General features: G+C 33.2%; 1 protein-coding gene across 3 annotated transcripts in view; it reads left to right on the top strand.

Moving 5' to 3' along the window:
* LOC114336323 (zinc finger protein 239-like) overlaps positions 1 to 6,026 on the top strand; it is a 68,210-nt gene extending 62,184 nt beyond the window's left edge. For all 3 annotated transcript variants that reach the window (XM_050655105.1, XM_050655107.1, XM_028286661.2), the window contains one exon: positions 3,230 to 6,026. In XM_050655105.1, the coding sequence (XP_050511062.1) occupies positions 3,230 to 4,443 (1,214 nt within the window). In that variant the 3' untranslated portion in view covers positions 4,444 to 6,026. The remainder of the gene's footprint in view (positions 1 to 3,229) is intronic.
* Positions 6,027 to 20,503: the final 14,477 nt, after the last annotated feature.

Genomic DNA, 20,503 nt, shown 5'->3' with positions numbered 1-20,503 from the left:
TATCAGTATAACCTCATTTACATCGAGCATTTTTTGTTTATTAATTACGAATTCCTTTTGTTTATTTTAAGTTTATTATGTACAAAAGTTTGTTTTTATCTATTGAGGCAGTACGAAGTCTGCCGGGTCAGCTAGTTTGGCATAAAAACACATCAATTGTGTTTATTGCATTTATAAAATGGTATTTTCTTTGATTTGTATGGTCTTATAAATTGTACAGATTATATTCGTAGATATATTATATAATTCGTAAATAATTTTATTTTCGATTATAGCGCCATCTATTGACAACTAGAATAAATGTTATAAATGTCACCGACGCAATGTAATCACCGACGTGCGTTTTTTTCTGTCACATACAGTTTAATGCGTTAGAAAGAAATCGAAAAAACTGTGACGCACTGAAAGATGCTCATGAGAAAAAGAATAGATATTATTTGTATAGTAAACAAAAACAAAGAAAAATATCTCTGACAAGTAATGACATAAACGTGTCCATGATGAAAAGTCACATTCTAATGTCTTGGCAGTGCTCTGACGTCATAAATTTTGACCTACGTAATCGTGCTTTTGTAGTAAAGACTATAGTTCAGTCGTACGATTTTACACCTGCCAAAATTCCATACCGAGCGATAAGAAGTATGTATTCACTTAAAAAAATGTAAAAATTAAGGTGTAAACTTTTCAGTGACCGCAGCTGTTAAAAAGCATGACTGTACTCGTTTTTCTGTTTTTCTTGGAGGCTGAATACAAAATTAGACACCCACATATTTTTAAGGAATTACCAATCATTATCTGCTCTTTGTAAGGAGTCCTTACAAAAAAGGGAAAGTTTCAAAATTTGTTGTTGAAGAGAACAAGAGAAGCAGATTATCATCAATTCTACGATAATTTAATTTAAAACATGAATAACATTTTTCTTAAATAAAATGATTTTTTTTTGTGAAATAAATGTTCTTGATGCAAATTAGTTTTTTTGCGATTTGCATCAGTCCATTTTAGTTTACAATTATAGCCTTGTTAAAAAGATCTTGTTCTTTTTTAAACACTGCTGCAGAAATTTGCTGAGAGGCAAGACTCTAGAGAACAAAGATGAACCTATATAAGATCTTAATAAGAACTGTTGTTACATATGGGTTGGAAACAACGACGATTAAAAAGAAAGACGAATATGCCTTCTGAAATTTGAAAGAAAAGTAATAAGAACAATACTGGACCACAATGTAACAAGAGAGGGAGAAGTAAGAATGAAAGCGAATGCCGAAATTGAAGAAGAATTAAAGAAAGAAAATATAGTCATACATAAAATCTCTTCGCTTAGAATGGATAAGACATACAGAGATGAGCACAATCAGATATGTTGAGGATAACTAATGAACGGAAACAAGAAAACAATAATTAAGATATAAAAAAAACAAAAGATAATACAACAAAAACAATAATTTATTTATTTCTTTATTAAAATTAATACATTTATGTATTTCTTTATTCTGAAGTTTCTACATTAATTTTTTTTAGCAAAATTTTTATAGGTACTTGGTTTACGGTTTTTAATCATTTTAATTTTTGAAAATGACCGTTCGCCTGTTGCCTTTGTAATCATTAGCCTGAGATAAATATTACAAGCTACTGTAATTTGTAAAGACAAATTTCGATACGAACTTGTTCTCATAAATATCCAAAAAAGACTATGAAACAGGAATAAATTATTTTCGCTATAAGTCATGAAGATGGACAATAAAATATTTGAACTGCAGTAGTTCATCTTAAATTTCAGGTTCAATATCATCAGTATAGTGTTCATGTAGTTTTGATACACCTTTTGAGTATCACTCAGTTGTGAAAAACAAACAAAACACCAAATACTGAGTTACTGACTCGTACGCTGTCAACTGAAGACTCAGCTCAATAATTACCTTATCCAAAATTGGTAGATTCGTTTCAACCTTAAACTTTTCTCCACCCTGTAGAAAAACTTCATTGGATTAGCATCATCAAAATGTAATTTTCTTGCTCGCATTTGTTTACTCTCGTCGGTATATTCAGAGTATTGTAGATCGCAGACCTTCTGCTCGTAGTAAGCAAAATTATCTCTTTGGGATTTTAAGAACTCCAAAAGTCTTTTAGAAGCTGAACTGCAGTTTCAAGTTCAACCTCTTCTCTCTGTAATGATTTACTGACAGCGTTGATGAGTTCTAAAATTGTTGCCCAGAAATCATTCATTATGAATGTTTCTGTTTTGAAATTTCTTTCAACAAACACTAGCCTTAGGAAGTGTTTCAGCTTTCTGATGAGGGTCTTCAGCAAGAGTATGAAGAGCAGATTTGAAGTTGTAACCTTTTAGACAAAGCTTTTGTTGCATCAGCCCTTGCAGACCATCTAGTGCTGCTTGTTCTTTTAAGGACAAGGTTTAAACCGTAGCTTCCTAACGGTGGGTAGAGGCTGAAAAAAAGTTGTACACGGACTGTACAAATCCAAAATACGATAATGCTCCAACGGGTCCAACGTAACTTTTAGCAGCACTTACTCCATTTAAAGCGAGTGTGCAGACAAAAATGTAAATTGCAAGTTTGTTAATCTTAGATAAATGAGCCTGGAGACCATTGTATTTTCCTAGCATGAAGCGAAAGGCATGGGTAATGAAGGTGAGGGTAGCGAGGGGGCGTAGACTCATTTGTTGCTCTTGCTCTTACTACTTTTTTAAGAAACCGTGCAGACTGACAGGCAGTACTGTTCCTTCTACCAAACAGCATTCAATAGCGACTTATTCTCACAGCATAGGCTTTCGATGTAAACAAAAGTATGCATTGTAATGTAGTTTTATACTTCCACCATCACTTTTATGGTATTGCGTGATATTTTAATTTTTCAACATAATGTGATTTATAGGTTTTATTTAATTCGAATATTATTATTTTTTCATTTTGGACCCTGCGAGGCCCCTAGGCAACTGCCTACTTTGCCTATTGGTTAATCCGGCACTGCTACTCTGGCTTGGCACTTCTTTGCTCTTTGCTTGTTGTTCGGAAAAATATCGCCACTCTGCTCTCCGCTTCCACTCTGAACGAACACTAAGGTGTAGGGTAAAAAAATAAAATAATGAAGATATAAAAAAGCAAAAGATAAAACAACAAAGTCCAAATAAAAAAAAATAATTCATTTCTTATTCTGAAGTTTCTACATTAATTTTTTCTTTTAGCAACATTTTTATACTTGGTTTCTATTTTAGATGATTCAGAGGAGGAGCACAGAATGAAAATACCTTCATCCCTAAAAGAAGAGGAATTTACAAGTCAACAATCCGAAGAGGAAACAGTAAATGAAAATACGAAAATTCAGTCTACACAAGGATCGTACCTATGTAAACCAAGCGATTTTGAAAAAGGTTTGAAAGTTGGCAGTGAAAAAAGACCTCATAAATGTGAAATTTGTCTTAAGCAATTTTCACTACGAAGTATTTTAAATAAACATGTTCTAGTCCACACTGGAGAGAGACCTCATAAATGTGAAATTTGTCTTAAACAATTTACTCAGTCAGGTACTTTATATAGGCATAGACAAGTTCACACTGGCGAAGGAGTGAAAAGTCCTTATAAATGTGAAATATGTTTTAAACAGTTTACTTATAAAAGTGCTTTAAATACCCATATGAATGTTCATACTGGAGAAAGACGTTATAAATGTGACATTTGTCTTAAGCAGTTTACTCAAAAATATACTTTAAATGAACATATCAACGTTCACACTGGTGAAAGACCTTTTAAATGTGAAATTTGTCTTAAGCAGTTTGCAACACAAAGATACTTAAAAAAACATGTTCTAGTTCACAATGGCGAAAGACCTCACAAATGTAAAATTTGTTTTAGACAGTTTACTCAAAAAAGTGCTCTAAATACCCATATGAAAGTTCACACTGGTGAAAGACCTTATAAATGTGAAATTTGTCTTAAGCAGTTTATTAAAAAAGATCATTTAAATGGACATAATATGACAGTTCATACTGGACAAAGACCTTATGAATGTGAGATTTGTCTTAAACAGTTTATTCAAAAATATCATTTAAATGAACATATGAGAGTTCATACTGGTGAAAAACCTTATAAATGTGAAACTTGTGACAAGGAGTTTGCTCAGAAAAGTACTTTAAATGAACATATCAAAGTTCACACTACAGAAACACTTTATAAATGTGAAATTTGTCATAAGAAGTTTGCACTACAAAGATATTTAAATAAGCATCTTCTAGTTCACAATGGAGAAAGACCTTATAAATGTGAATTTTGTTTTAAACAGTTTATTCAAAAAGTTCATTTAAATAATCATGTTCTAGTTCATACTGGTGAGAGACCTTTTAAATGTGATATTTGTCTTAAGACGTTTACCGTAAAAAGAAGTTTCAATCGACATTGTAACAAACCAGCCCCTTGTGCGGCGCCTACGTAAGGGATGCTGGAATTTGGGGATTATCACCAGATACATGTTAACAATAGAGCAGGATAGGGATATGGCACTCAATGCATCGGGGTGTAACGCAAATATCAAGTACGGTAGTCTAGCTATCTTTGTCTGTCGTACGAGTGTGAGCGTTTCTACCAAGAGGTGGGAGTAATGGAACGGCACAGACACAGAGGCGGCGGCCATCATATGCTAGAGAGAGAAAGCTAAGCGCCGGTAGAGAGAGATAGACCACCGACCCGAACTACTCCGCATTACGCTATTTTTCGGACCTTGCCTAATCTATTGGTTATTATATCTATGATTATCACCCACCGACACATATGGCGTTTCGAGAAATCGGTACTTACATGGCTTTGGTCGCCCTAATGCCCTAATTTGTGTGGTTCGAGTGTTTTTGAAGATATTCTTCTTTAGCGGCGACTCGATTGAGGGTAAAATTTGATTGATCCCCGCGCATGCGCACAACGACAATATGGTATTAGTGGTTATACGGGCTCTGATTGGGTGTTGAAATTTTGAAATGATCTGTCAATAATTGTTCAATATGGAGGTTATCGGTAAACAAAAATATTGTATAATATTAGTTTTTATTGATGTGTGGACAGAAATAAAATCAAATTTATAATTATAGTGACTTTTTAAATAGTTTTGAACAGCCGCAGGTATGTAATTCTAAATGTTTCAGTTGGAAATACCTAATAGTTTCAATAGCTATATATTTGGAAAATGTAAACAAAATAATGTAGTTACCTACTAGTAGGCAATGCTTTAATTTACATAATCTGATTACGAACAAACTTTCCACAAATCTTCATCTCATATATCGTTTTCTTACTCTATTTTGTTTTATTTTATTTCGACAAAAATCAAACTAATAATTTTATTAAATTCATATAAATTTATGGTGTAAACGTTTAGTTTGTGTATATTCCCACATGACGTACACGCGAATGTGGTGCAGTTTGAAATGCCGTCAACTTTCGTATGACGCGGTAGACGTGAAGTGGGTTCGAGCCCCAGCAAGTTAATATTTTTTTATTTTTTTTTTTTTAGATTTTATGATTGTAAGTATATTATTATATAATTTTTGAAGATATTCTTCTTTTTTGAAAGTGGTAGATAAGAAAGTTAGTTTGATTTTTAAATAAAATAAGTACAAATAATTTTTTAAGTATATTTACCTCGTTTAAATTACCTATTATATAATAGAAGAATATCTTCTTACGTGCGTACAAAGTACACACACATTCTTTTTTTTAATATTAATGTTTTGCAGATTCGAGTAGGACACACAGACAATATTATTAGCGTGTGTTCTTATTTAGTTAGCGTTCGACTTCTGTATGATAAACACGAAATACACCGTTTTATAAAGCATCGTGAGTTTTATTGTAAAAAACTCTAAACCCCAGCCACTTATCACAGATCTATAACTCTAAAATTTTCATTAAAAGCCAGAATTTTTGTCCCAGTGGTTGTGAAAATAAAATAGTGTATCAACATTTGTAAAAACCAAGTGTACCTGTTACCGATAAGTAGTACGTAGAGAAATAAAAGTTTATTAAGTATTATTCGTTTTCTTTACGTACTACATAGAATATGTATAGAATCTTCAATAATAGAGTCCATAGTAACCCCAGAGAATACAGGCGGGATAAGTCTTCAGAATATCAGAAGCAAAGTGGAATCTAATCGTAACAGCCTGCATTTTCGGATTTTGTGTGTGTGTGTGTGTGAAAAAATGGCTTGGATGCGAGTCCGTTAGCCACAGATTTTTATTTTATTTTTACCTCAATTTATTAGTTTTGTTATATTTATACGTATTTCACTTAAATGATTATATTTGTTTCTTTCAAGTAGTTTATGAGTAATTTAAATATTTCCATTTTATGACAACTTAGTAGATATTCTATACTAATTGGAAAATGAACTTGTGTTTGTCGTAAATTGTAATATAATTGATTTATATATCTCTCGTTAATTTTGCATTCCAAGAAAATATGGTTTAAATCTCTAATCGAAACATTATCACAAAAACATACTGATGAATTAATTATTCCTAATTTGTGCAGATGTGCCTCATATTTCCCGTGTCGAGTTTTTAATCTGACGATAGTAGAAATATCTTGCTTTGGCAGGTTATATTTAAATATGTATTCAGAGGTGGCGGAAGAAGTTCTTGATGTAAAAAAAAATATAAATTTTTTGACATGCTTGTAATATTTTTCCATTCTTTTTTCCATATTTTATTTATTCTAACTTTGACGTCATTTATTGCATCTGTCGATAAGATGTGAGTTAGTATCTCACCTTTTTTTATTGCATCTTTGGCCAACTCATCCACTTTTTTTCGGATTTTAGCTTATAACTTAACTTTTGAGAAAAATGCCAAGAAACTTATTTTATTTAGAATGTCCCAAATAATCTAAAAGAAATATTTTTCGGAGGAAAATAGGAGATTTTTGCAATAGAGCGAGCCGCAACGGCAAAAAAATCGGATGGACATGCACCTGTAACAATTAAAAAAATAAAGCTGAATGTTTAACCTACAATTAAGTATCTGGCAACCTCAAAAATACTAATTTAAATGAGTTTTTAAGCCTCGAAAATGCGTATTTTCGCATTTTTCAGATTTTAAATCGCCTCTAACTCGAATAATATCAATTTTTGAGAAAATTTACAAGATACCTTTCTTGTTAAGAATGACCCACAAAACTTAAAAATATATGTTCCGGAGCAAAAATGATCTTTTGTATTTGTTTAAACAATTTCTGCCCAAAAATTCCGCCCGGCACCCTTCAGATTTGTTTAAAGGGGACATTTTTTAATAGGAATCCACAAAGAAACCGAATCAGAAATTTTTCCAGACGGGAGCGGTCTCACCACATGGACTAAATGTAGATTAAACATTTAATCCAACCACTGTTTGGTTTTGTAGCTATTTAGCAGTTCGGTGAGATGGTATGTCAGCTCTCTTGAACTTTCCCGTTTTAATTTAAAGGAATATAAATAAAACAAACAAAGGATATTTTGGAAATGACTTTATGATGAATAAATTATTTTACAATGACTTAACCTTCAATTAGAAATACAAATAAATAATAAATGGTGGTTAAGATTATAGTTAAAATTTGCAAATACATGTACATATCTTCATATATCAAAAATTAGGTGTTGATAATAAAATGTAATAAAAAACATTTATTCCTCACAGGCCTGTATCGATGTAGAAAGCTATAAGAATGAACAACAAATCACTACATGGACAATTATTAATTTAGCTATGAATAAATACACTATTATAGTAGTAGAAAATCCCTAACCTTGGGTTGACCATAAAAAATGATTATTTTTAAAAATTTACAAGAAAATGTATTCCTTTGCACTAAGAGAAAGCAAAAAAACAATTATTTTATTTGGTAGTCGGCTTTTGCATGGTAAATTATTAGGAATCTCGGTCTATTATAGTTTATCTCTTATTAATGATAAATATTCCTAAATCTTGTTGAAGATCTTGAGAAAGCATAATATGATGTTCATCGAGAGATTCTGTGGTGGGCACTGAATAAGAAAGGAGTCCCTGGTGAATATGTAAAGATTCTGAGAGATATGTATGAGGGAGTCACTCCTAGTGTTAGGACAGGTGTGGGAGAGACTGATAAATTTCATGTGAAAGTAGGATTGCACCAAGGCTCGGTGCTTAGTCCTTATTTATTCTCGGTAGTTTTGGACCAGATAACAGCGAAACTACAGGGTAACATTCCATGGTGCTTAATGTATGCTGATGATGTAGTGTTAGTAGGAAATAGTGAAAGAGACTTAAAACAAAAACTGGAACAGTGGAGACCAGCTCTGGAGGAAAAAGGTTTAAAACAGAGTATTTGAAATGTTCATTTAAAGATAGAGTTACTACAAATAAAATGGTATCTGTGGATGGTGATATGATTGTGAAAAGCAATAGTTTAAGTACCTAGGATCTGTATTACAGAATAATAGAAATAGATGGAGATGTATGCATTACAATTAGGGCTGGATGGATTGTTGTGTGACAGAAAAATTCCAATGAAGCTGAAGGGAAAATTCTATAAAACAGCCATAAGACCGGCTATGTTATACGGAACTGAATGTTGGGCAGTGAAAAAGAAAGTGGAACAACGAATGCATGTGGTGGAAATGAGAATGCTTAGATGGATGAGTGGAGTGACAAAAAAGGATAAAATTAGAAATGAGTATATTAGGGGAAGTCTAGGTGTGTCACCAAATGATGCCAAAATGAGAGAGCATAGATTAAGATGGTTTGGTCATGTTCAACGTCGAGACGTTAATCGCCCAATACGAAAAATTGCTGAAGTAAGAAGATTCCTGGAAGGAGTAGGAGAGAAAGACCAAAGAAGATCTGGGGGAGGGATTATTTATTGATCTAATCACTCTTTTTCTTGCGTTCTACTAAAGAAATACCATCTCTTGTAAATTGTCAAATTATCCTGAACATTTTTTTAGGTTTATTGTATAATCTACCGGTCTATATTACATTAAGAGGTAGCATCGTGCTTCCTCAACTTACATTATCATTTTAACATCAAATATTCTTTGGCAGTTTATTCCTATACCACATCGGAGGAATGGTAATTTACAATTTATGAAAAATGATGCTGTTAAAAAATAAATTGTACGTACATGTGGGTGTAATATTAACAAACTAAATTAAAATTAATGAGTATAAATTCACTACAAAACCTTATTTAGGGTAATTTTAATTTAGAGAAACTCCAGTATATTTTTTGGGTTTATTAAAATAATCGATTTTGTTTATAGCTTGCAGTTATATCAAGATCTGCTTATGTAAATCAGTAGCTGCCCTAGTAGTTGGCATATGTGGTTTTATTTTGTTACTCTTATCGTCTAGAGTACGCCTATGTATCCAAAAAAACATGTTCTATACCGTCTCTGAGAGTATAAAAGACCGAACAGAAATCCATTAGTGCATTCTCAGTGCGTTGAACGGAGGATAATTGATCATCGGAATAGGTGCGCTGAATGTGTTCCGAAGCCTCTCGATTTGGTAAGTTGAACGAAGTCGATAAATTCTTATCCTACCTAACGACTATGTGTGTTGAACGTAGTTACCATTATTCTACTATTGGATGCGTTGAGCTGGATACCTCCTTCCTTACACATTTATTTCGCACTGACAAATAGATATAACTCATAATTAATTCCCTCGGTTGTCGGTTTATTATTCATGTATCGAATATCGCCACACTAAACTTCTCAGGTTTACGAAAGTTCTATATGTAGAACATAATTAAACGAATTATCCTTTTTTTTTGTATGTTTAGATCGAAATAAGCGTCTTAACAAAAAGGAATCTTGTCTCCGACTGTACTTTACTACCAGAGATTATCATAATTTATCAAAAACAATTATGAATATGACAGGTATATGGGGCATGTCCCAAAAGTATCCTACTTGTTTGTTTGGTCTTTTTTGCGTTCGTCACGTTTCGTTATCTCTGAATGACGGTGAGATGCGAGAAATGAATTCTCACTCAGACTTGCTTAAAATAAACAAAACACTGAGCGACAACGGGTAAAATGATGTGAAAGTTCCTGAGAGATAGACTTATGAGCAAACCACAAATAAAAGAATGGTTGTAGCATAAAAACACCGAAAATTATCGAACATGTGAGACTTAAGATTGTAGTCCAGAGAAATAAGATTTTTCTCGTGACACATCCCCCTCCAGGCCGAAACCAAATTTTTTGAGTAGTATGGACATCTATATTAATAACCTATATGTTTCCTGCAGTCGATTTTGATGATATACATATACATAGTTATTTATTTATTTATTTATTATTTATTTACAGACCGAAGTCCATTAGTACATGATACAATTAAATTAAAATGTCACACAAATTAGAAAAATAAGATCTAGTAGGTACAAAATTGGTAAATACATAACAAACAATAATAAAGAATAAAATTACTTGCTCTCATTTAACAATTGAGAGCTAGAACATTTTGAAATTGACAAATACAACTTATCCTAGAACAAAGACAATAACAGTAGTTGACAAATCAGTCTTGAAATTAGAACATTAAGGGCCGGTTGTTCGAACGCTAATCAACAATGATCACTATCAAATATTTAATTACTGTCACCAAAACTGTCAAAGTCAACTTTTATTGGGTTGCTGAAAACATAATTGCTTATAATTATGAGATTAGTTAATCAATTAACATAACAATTATTAACATAATTGATTTAGTAATTTCATAATTGTAATCAATTATGTTTTCAGCAACCCAAACAACAGTAATTAAATATTTGATAATGATCATTGTTGATTAGCGTTCGAACAACCGGCCCTAAGTTAAGTATAAATGTAATTGTGTGGAAAACGCAGTAAAGTCGTTCACAAAGAAATCAATTTGCGGAGATAATGTGTTTGCTAATTTAATAGTTTTAGAGAGACAGGAATTTGAACCATAATTTGTGCGGTTAATGAACTCGTGGAAGGTGGTCACAGAACGGGTGGTTCTTGAAGGTACATGTAGACCAATTTTATTTAAAAGTGGGATACAGAATTTATGACCATGAATTAAGTTATATAAGAAGCAAAGATCTTTATGTTGACGACGACTCTGTAATGAATCAAGTCGAATAATTTGCAGTAAAGACTCATAACTTTGACCAGTCAGATGCATCTTATAAGCATAATAACGTAAGAATTTACGCTGAACTTGTTCGATTTTATTAATATGGCAGTTATATTGAGGTGACCAAACACATGATGCATAATCTAAATGTGGTCTAACCAAAGAACAATAAAGAAATTTTAAAGAACGACCAGTCGTAAAGTCATAGCTGCATCTTTTAACAAAGCCAAGCATCTTTAATGGAGATAAAAAACAAATGGAGATAAAAAAACGGTAAATTTTCGCTTTTTTCGTCTATTACTAAAAAGTGAAGCATTCTAAACAAATTTGAGAAGAAGAAACTCGGAAATCATATAAAAAACTTCAATATGACGTTCGCTGAATATGTCTATCCTTATTTGTTGCTTAGAAAATTGCAAAATAAGTCATAAATTTTGAGATTTTATAAAATGTTCATAACTTATGTAAAAATTAAGTTACGAGTATTCTTATTACACGGAATGCTGAGACTTCTCGTGCTTAAATTATGTTTTAAATTTTAAAGCAATTGGTCACATAGTTTAAAAGTTATTTAATTTGTTTATCCCAAATTTATTTTTTTTGTAACATTATAAGGCAGAATATTATGAGGTTACAGTAATACTTCGGGCAGTTTATGAAAGAAGAACATTTATTCTATTAATTTAATTTAAAAAAAATGACAAAAAGTAATTTTAAACAGTGTAAAATTATTTTGCAAAAACATGTCGATTTTTTGCTTACTTATAAACAATTAGAATAACTTTTTAACCGTTACCCGTAGAAAAAATATTTTTTTCATATTTAGAAAGACTGAATTTTTATACACATTTAGAAAGAAAAACAATTGTCCTAGGACAATTAGGGGCGAAGTTAGCCCCCCCCTTTTTTTAATTCACATGTTCTTGCAAACTAATTTTGCAATATTTAGAATTATTTTTTGTTATTTTTTTTTAATTAAATTAATAGTGTAAATCTTCTTCTTTCATTAACTATCCAAAGTATTACTATAACTTCATCATTTTCTGACTTATAGTGTGGCAAAAAAAAAATGAATTTGGGATAAACAAATTAAATAACTTTTAAACTATTTGACCAATTGCTTTGAAATTTGGGGTATGATTTAAGCACCAGAAGTCTCAGCATTACGTGTAATAAGAATATTCTAAGTTAATTTTTACATAAGTTATGAATATTTATAAAAACTCAAAATTTATGATTTATTTTGCAATTTTCTAAGCAACCAATAAGGATAGACATATTCAGCAAACGCCATATTGAATTTTATAAGATTTATGAGTTTCTTCCTCTCAAATTTGTTTAAAGTGCTTAACTTTTTGGTAATAGACGAAAAAAGCGAAAATTTATCGTTTTTTTATGTTCATTTGTTTATAACTATATATATCATCAAAATCAGCTGCAGGAAACATATTATAGGTTATTATTATAGATATCCATACTACATATACTACATAACATATCTAATACATAATATACTAAGGGCCAGTTCTTCGAACGCTAATCAAAAATGGAATCAACTGATAATTATCAAATATTTAATTACTGTCACCAAATGTCAATGTCAACTTTGTTTGGTTTGCTGAAAACATAACTGATTACAATTATGAGATTAATTGATTATTTAATCAATTATGGTAATAATTGTTATGTTAATTATTAATTAGTAATTAATTAATCAATTATGTTAATTATCATAATGATAATTAACATAATTGATTACAATCAACTGATTGGCGTACGAACAACGGATTTTGATATTTGATGGTTGTTAAGGGGAATTGATCATAATCAGCTTCTTGATTAGCGTTCGAACAACCGGCCCTGAATGTAGCTTAATGATGATTAAATCACAGTATAAGTTTAAACACGTATCATATATTTAACATCTAAAAAATTAAAAGTTAAAAGCTATTTTGCAACCCCATAAAGTACAATTTATTTTTTACAAAACAGATTGACTATTTTACTTAATCTAAGGTCTAATTCTTAATTGTACCAAAAACGTCCTAACAACCAAACCAAAGCTAGGCTCGGTCTTGCCTCAACAACAAATGAAGATAAAGGATACTTATAAATTTACTTACAGATCACACAAAATGTTCATAATTTATGATATAAAAATCTAAATAACATGGCACATGTAAAGGGAGTGTGTAGATGTTGACCTAAACTGTGTAGTCAATAATTACATAGATCACTTATTTGAAATATATCACGTACGTAGAAAATGTCTTTTTTATATCACTTATCTTTGGAAAAGTATAGAAAAAGAAGATGTAATTGTTTTCTAGAGATGTAAAAGTTATTGAACAACTATTGCACTATTGTGAAAAGAATAACAAAAGATCACTAACAAAAGCATACGGTTTCTGCATTACGAAGTCACTGTTCATGAGTGTTCATACTGCAAGTGAACCATTGATGTCCTTTTTTCCCAAAAATTGATATTATGGTTTAGTTAGGGTCGATTTCTCATACCTGCGTTAATCTATGGTTCAACTGACTGTGGTTCATAGTTGAACTTCGGTTTTGTTTGGAAATGCAATTCTCAATGTCAAGTCACGTTCTACAGCTTTCGAGAAATGCCAATAGATGGCAAAAATTAAAAAAATATCGCCATTTTGTATGACCTTTTTATGCTGTTTCTGAATAAAGTTAAATGTAAGAATTTATCGTCAAACAGGCATTTTAATAATTATAAATAAATGTAATACAAACAAAAATAATGTTATCGTTTATCGTTATGCTTAATATAATATAATAGGTTATATTTATATAATGACAGCGTTTCATGTTGCAATAATACAACGCATGCGTAATCCGTGAAATCATCTAAACTCTGTTCTGAACGGCCGAATTTCACCATTCAAGTTGAACGTAGTTTAAACTGCCATCGGTTGAACGTGAATTGAGAAAGCTGATTTTGACTTTAAACTGACGTTCACTAGCAGTTCAGGTTAAACTGGAGTTGAACTCGGTATGAGAAATCGGTCCTTAGACACATAATTTGGTCCAGTGTATCACACGACTTCACTTTTCATCGGTGTGTTTTTCATGTGGGATTATCTCTAATGTTAACAGTTTATAAGATAAACCGTGAACAATCTTCCTCGTCGTGTGCTGTCACAATTGATGGAGGTTCGCATAATATTTCGTCCTGAAAATTCTTCTAGGCAAATCCGAATTAATAATTAATTATATTGCATACTAGGAGTAATAAAGACCCAACGACTACGATGATGGCTAGAACACATACAGAGGATGCCAGAGGTTAGATTACCGAAAATTCTACTCAAGTACAACTGAAGGATTGTTTTGATGCAGGTATTGTTTTAGAGATGTCAGCGGTGATCGTTTTGCATGCCTGATTGACTACAAGAAGGCTCTCGATCAAATCAGGCATGAACAAGTGATGGAAGTGCTGAAGAGGACAGGGATTGACGGAAGAGACCTAAAAATAATAGCTAACCTGTATTGGAATCAATCAGAGGTGCTCCGAATAGATGGAGAATATACAGATCAGGTTAAAATCTTAAGGGGAGTGAGACAGGGGTGCATAATTTCACCGCTGACAATCAATCTGTACTTGAGCACATTTTTGAAGAGGCTCTAAAAGATATTGATGAAGGCATTCTCAATAAATGGAGTCACGCTCAGCAACCTGCGGGATGCAGATGATACAATAGTGTTTTCCAATACCATAGAAGGGCTGCAAAAATTACAAAAATGAACAAAATAACGGAAACAAGTGGAACATATGGAACAAGGAAAACGTAACTGGAGCAAATCTATATGTGAACCAAATGCGAATTGAACGTGTCTCAGTTCACGCTCAATCAAGAGATTAGATGTCGCATCGGAAGGGCAAAAAGTGCATTCTTGACTATGAGCTTTGTGTTCAAGAGCCATGAGCTCACACTAGAAACAAAAATAAGGCTCCCTCAATGTTATGTGTACTCAGTGCTTCTATGCGGAATAGAAACGTCGTGGACATTGAAGGAGAAAACTCTGTCAAAACTTCAGACTTTTGAGCTGTGGTTGTACAGAAAGATACTGAAGATACCATGGACAGACAAAGTCACCAATGAAGAAGTGCTACGGAGAATGAACACAACTGCAGATTTAGTCAACATCGTAAAGGGCTGCAAGCTGCAGTACTTGGGACATATACTCCAATGCATTTTGCAAGGTAAAATTTAAGGAAAAAGGGCCCCAGGACGAAGAAGAATATCCTGGCGTACTAACCTGAGAGTATGGTATAGAAAGACCTCAACACAACTATTCCGTATAGAAACCAACAAAATCGTCATAGCCAGAATGATCGCCAACGTTCGGAACGGACAAGCACCCTAAGAAGAATTATTGCACAGCCGAGGTAGCCCGACAAGGCTTTATCAAAACAAAAAGCTTATTTTGTAACAGTCGCATTAATATCAGGCTTAGATATCGCTTTCTGTATTGGTGTGTATGGTCAATACTGTTGTATAGAATGGAGGCCTGGATGCTCAACATAACGCTGATAAACAAGTTAGAAACCTTTAAACTCTGGCTTTATAGAAGGATCTTGAAAATACCTAGGACAACCCACACCACCAACGAAAATGTCCTGAGAATAGGTACATATAGGGAGCTGCTAAAGATTATTAAAGTTAGAAAAGTTAGCTACCACGGGAAGATTGAAGGAAAACGGAGTTCCCGGTAGGCACCAGATTTCATGGCTTAAAAATATCAGAGACTGGACCGGTATTAATTCAACATCTTTGTTTAGAGCCGCATTGGACAGAGACAGATTTGCCAATGTAGTCGCTAACCTCCACTAAAGGCGACAGCACCACAAGAAGTTTAATTGCACAAAAAAACCGTTATTTTTATTCATAAAATTAAGGTTCTTTTTCGAGAATGTTGATTTAGAAAAAATAATTTATAGTTGTATAAACCATACACCTCTAGGAAGTTCTATGAATTCTCCCGTCTTTCTCTGAAATCCAAATGATGAACATTTTGTATAGCAACTTTCTAAATTATTTATATACAATTAGTGCTCGGTTTATCCACAGTTAAAAATTTGAGCAACATTTGCAAATCAGTACTTATAATATTCACAATTTGCTCTAACTAAAAGATATACGAAATAACATTTAAATTCAATTCAGGGTGGAGTTACTAGAAACAGAAGTATAGTTGCTAACAAATTATTGCAGAAACCTTCATCTTAAGCTTATTACAAATTCATTTGTATTTGAATGGTGTGGTTAAGTTTCCGGCACAGGTAGAAAGTAATAAATGTCAATCTATTGCAAGTTTAATTATTATACCTGCTATTCAGTATGTTTACCTCTCGAAACCTAACAACACCACTCAAATACAAATGCCTTTGTAATGAGATTAAGATAAGGTTTTCTGGAATAATTGGTTGGTAACTATACCTAACATTGAAGTCAATACCTTGGTGGAAATATACATAACAAGGTATACGAGATAAAAATAAACATCAAACATAGTTACTAATCGTTCATATAACAATTTACAAAATTCTTTTGTAAATACTAATAAAGAACGACAAAAATGATGCATCCAAAATTTTTCGCAAAGTTTTAACTATAGATAGCAAAGATATTTTATGGTAAGATACGTAACATGATGTATTTTCGACTCTAATTAGCAGATTTCTTTAACCGGCGCCATAGAAGAAACGGTGTGGAGCAGTGGCGCACCCAGGGGGGCTTTGGGGATTAAAACCTCTCCCAGAGCATGTAGAAATATATGTAAAGAATAGTAGAAAAATTAACTAGTCTTTCACAAACAATACAAAAACATTTCGGTGCCCAAGTCAACCCCTCCCAGAGGCAATTCTAGGTACGCCACTGGCGCGGAGAAACGGACGTCAGAGATTAACTATGTGTTACTTATCACTTACTTACTTTACTTTATTCGCGATGAAAAACAAAGTATCTGACCTCTGGTGGAATAAATTTAAACTACTATAAGTGGTATAAACAAACCAAAAAATTGTTAATTTGAATGGAATTTTTAGTAGATTTCAGCATTATGAGTACATTATAGTTATTAAGGTACCAAGGGTATTATAAGGATGATAACGCTTGAGGTCAATGGTGTATAGACCGTGGGCCTTCGGCCCGAGGTATATACGTCGACCAAAAGCGTTATTATTATAATACCCGTGGTGCCTTCAACGTTTAATGTCCGACTAAATTATTCTTTATATGCAAAAAATTGAATGAATTTTGAATTAATTAGTTTTCAAATAAGTACATTTACCAGAAATAGTCGTAACGTAATTGTGGTAACCATAGTTTTACTTAGAGTTTTATTTGTCAACTTGACAGTATTTAACTCGTTATTTAAATTTAATAGGTCCTAGGGCGTTATTTTTCAATAACATACCCTTGGGCGTTATATCGTAGTTGATAGACTTCGAAATAATGTCATTATTTGTCAAATAACAGACCAGTCGGACATTAAAATATTTTAAATGAAATCGATATTGTTCTGTTCCTCAATTGAATGTTTGTTTATACCATTTATATCGGCAATTTTCCTGCATTCGACCTGCCCTCTATATTCCGTTTCAATCGCGCATCATGTCCGGATATGTCATTCATATAATTTTGGCCTAGTATCGGGCTACGTCAGTTCAATCCTTGTTGCCGAGCCATAAATCTTCGAGAGTACATAAGGTTCGACGAGGACAGTTTTTGCATGTAAGAAGTTCTTTATTCATAGTCACAGTTCACATTATCTTGGTCTATTTTCCCCCATGTTAACAGGTTTGATTTTACTGGGTTACTCCCCTCGTTCTTATTCTATTCATAGTTTTCCACGCCACCGATTGGCCGGTACATTGAACCTGGGGAAGAGCAAAATACTCAGGTGATTCATCCTGCATTGTACCAAAGAAGTTTTTCCTGGATTTTAGTCGCTTTCGTGGTGTTCGAGCTCTGCATAGGGCATGCCGCTAATGTTGTCTGTAAGTGAGGGACCGGTCCAGAGTTACTCCAAGATATATAGGTTGATCTGTGTGTTCTAATGAATTACCATTCCACGCAATTCGGAATTTCTGTTTGGCTTCCTTTGCATTAAGGAAGAATACTTAATGCTAACTAACTGTTAGCGTTACACTATTGTCTGATATTCAGACAAACTAGTACCTGCCACCGCCACAGTTTCAGCTTCACCATATTAACGTTTATTATAATTGATCTGATTTAGATACTTTGCATGTATAGTTTAATGATTATTGCTTTACACATTGGTATTGATCTAGATTGGAATAATAGTCAAACTTTTCAATGATGTTTATTCGACTGGTGATATCCCTGAAGATTGGTTAAAATCCGAATTCATAACCCTACCAAAAAAACAACGTCCGAAAAACTGTAGCGATTATAGAATGATAAGCCCTATGAGCCACACTTTGAAAATCTTTCTATGTATCATCCACAGTAGAATCAGAGATAAATGTGAAGAAGACCAGGACGAAACACAATTTGGCTTCAGAAATGGACTGGGAACCTGGGACGCACTCTTTGCACTAAATGTATTATTGCAGAAATGCCGAGATCAAAGGAAAGACGTCTTTGCTGTATTTATTGACTATGAGAAGGCCTTTGATCGAGTACAACATCACAAATTAATTAAAATATTAAAGGATAAAGGAGTTGATAGTCAAGATGTACGAATCATAGAAAAATTATACTGGCGTCAAACAGCGACAGCTTGCATAAATGGAAAATCAACAGTAATATGCAAAATACAAAGAGGTGTCAGACAGGGTTGTATACTGTCCCCACTGTTATTCAATTTATATTCAGATAGAATATTTAAGGAAGCGCTGCATAATTTGGAATGGGGTGTGAAAGTTAATGGAATTCTGATAAATACAATCAGATATGCAGACGATACAGTTATTTTAACTGATGACATGACACTTATTTTAAGTGATGACATGAATGGATTACAACATCTTTTAAATGCCATTGACACAGTGGGAAGAGAGTTTGGCCTAAACATAAACTGTTCAAAAACAAAATATAATTATGGTATTTAGCCGTTTGGCCCATCAAGATTCACGGTTATATGTTGATGGTCATATGATTCAAAGAGTACCCAGTTTTAAATATCTTGGTTGCCATATTTCTGAACAACTAGATCCAGATAAAGAGATAAAATGTAGAATCGAGATAGCCCGCACGAAATTTTTAAAAATGAGCTCATTCTTCTGCAATGATAACTTGCAACTTCAACTTCGAAAGCGCATGATTAAATGTTACATTTGGTCAGTCCTCTTGTATGGTGTCGAAGCATGGACATTAAAAATATCCACCATTAATCGTTTGGAGGCCTTTGAAATGTGGCTGCACAGACGTATACTGAAAATACCATGGACGGCTATGCTGACAAATGTGGCAGTCCTTAAGAGAGCAAATGCTGCCCGCGAGCTGCTTGATAACATCAAATATAGAAAGATGGCCACGTGGATATGGAAATATTTGGACACGTAGTAAGGGGAGACCGATATAATATTCTTCAACTTATTATGATGGGTAAAATCGAAGGACGCAGAGGAATTGGTAGAAAGCAGGCCTCTTGGTTGAAGAATATCCGGGAATGGACGGGAATAAAGAAAGCAGAACACCTATTTAGAATAGCTCGAGACAGAGACAGTTTCGCCATGTTAATCGCCAACGTCAAGGGGACTTGATAGGGCACGTTAAGAAGAAGAATTGATCTAGAACATTATCACTAGTTAACCGTGCATCAATAAATTGCGAATCTGCCTACTTCGCTGTTATATTTTCTCGGTATTACTTTATGGTATCGAATCTTGGACTGTGAATATAAGTGATCTAAAATGTCTTGAGGCTTTCGAAATGTGGTGTTATAGAAGAATTTCAAAAGTTCCTTGGGTGGGGAAGATTTAAAGAACTCGTCTTGTCAAATGGAAAGAATCTGTTCCTCGATATCTGAATCCTCAAGGAAAACTTTCGTCGGGTAGCTATCTTCGTTACCATGTCTGCAGGACTGTCAATCGTCTGTGAGCCGTAGTGTCCAAATGTAAAACCAAGATTAACAAATGGAGACTGTTGCCTGCTGCCTTCGATACCCAGTATGAATGCGAGGTTGTACAAGATCCCACAAATCTACTCAGTTGTCCTACGTTGGAGAAACCTTGGACTGAACACGATCTCCTGCATGCAACTGACACGGCCATTCAGGTCGATCTTTTCTGGATGGACAAAATTTAATTGTTTGAACTGGGCACGTTAAGTAAATAAGTAAAGTAAAGTAACTTCAGTTAAAACCAGCTTTGTCGTTTAAAATA

This window comes from Diabrotica virgifera, chromosome 6 (assembly GCF_917563875.1).
Source record: "Diabrotica virgifera virgifera chromosome 6, PGI_DIABVI_V3a".
Classification (NCBI taxonomy): domain Eukaryota; kingdom Metazoa; phylum Arthropoda; class Insecta; order Coleoptera; family Chrysomelidae; genus Diabrotica; species Diabrotica virgifera.
This window is presented reverse-complemented; position numbering and strand designations above follow the sequence as displayed.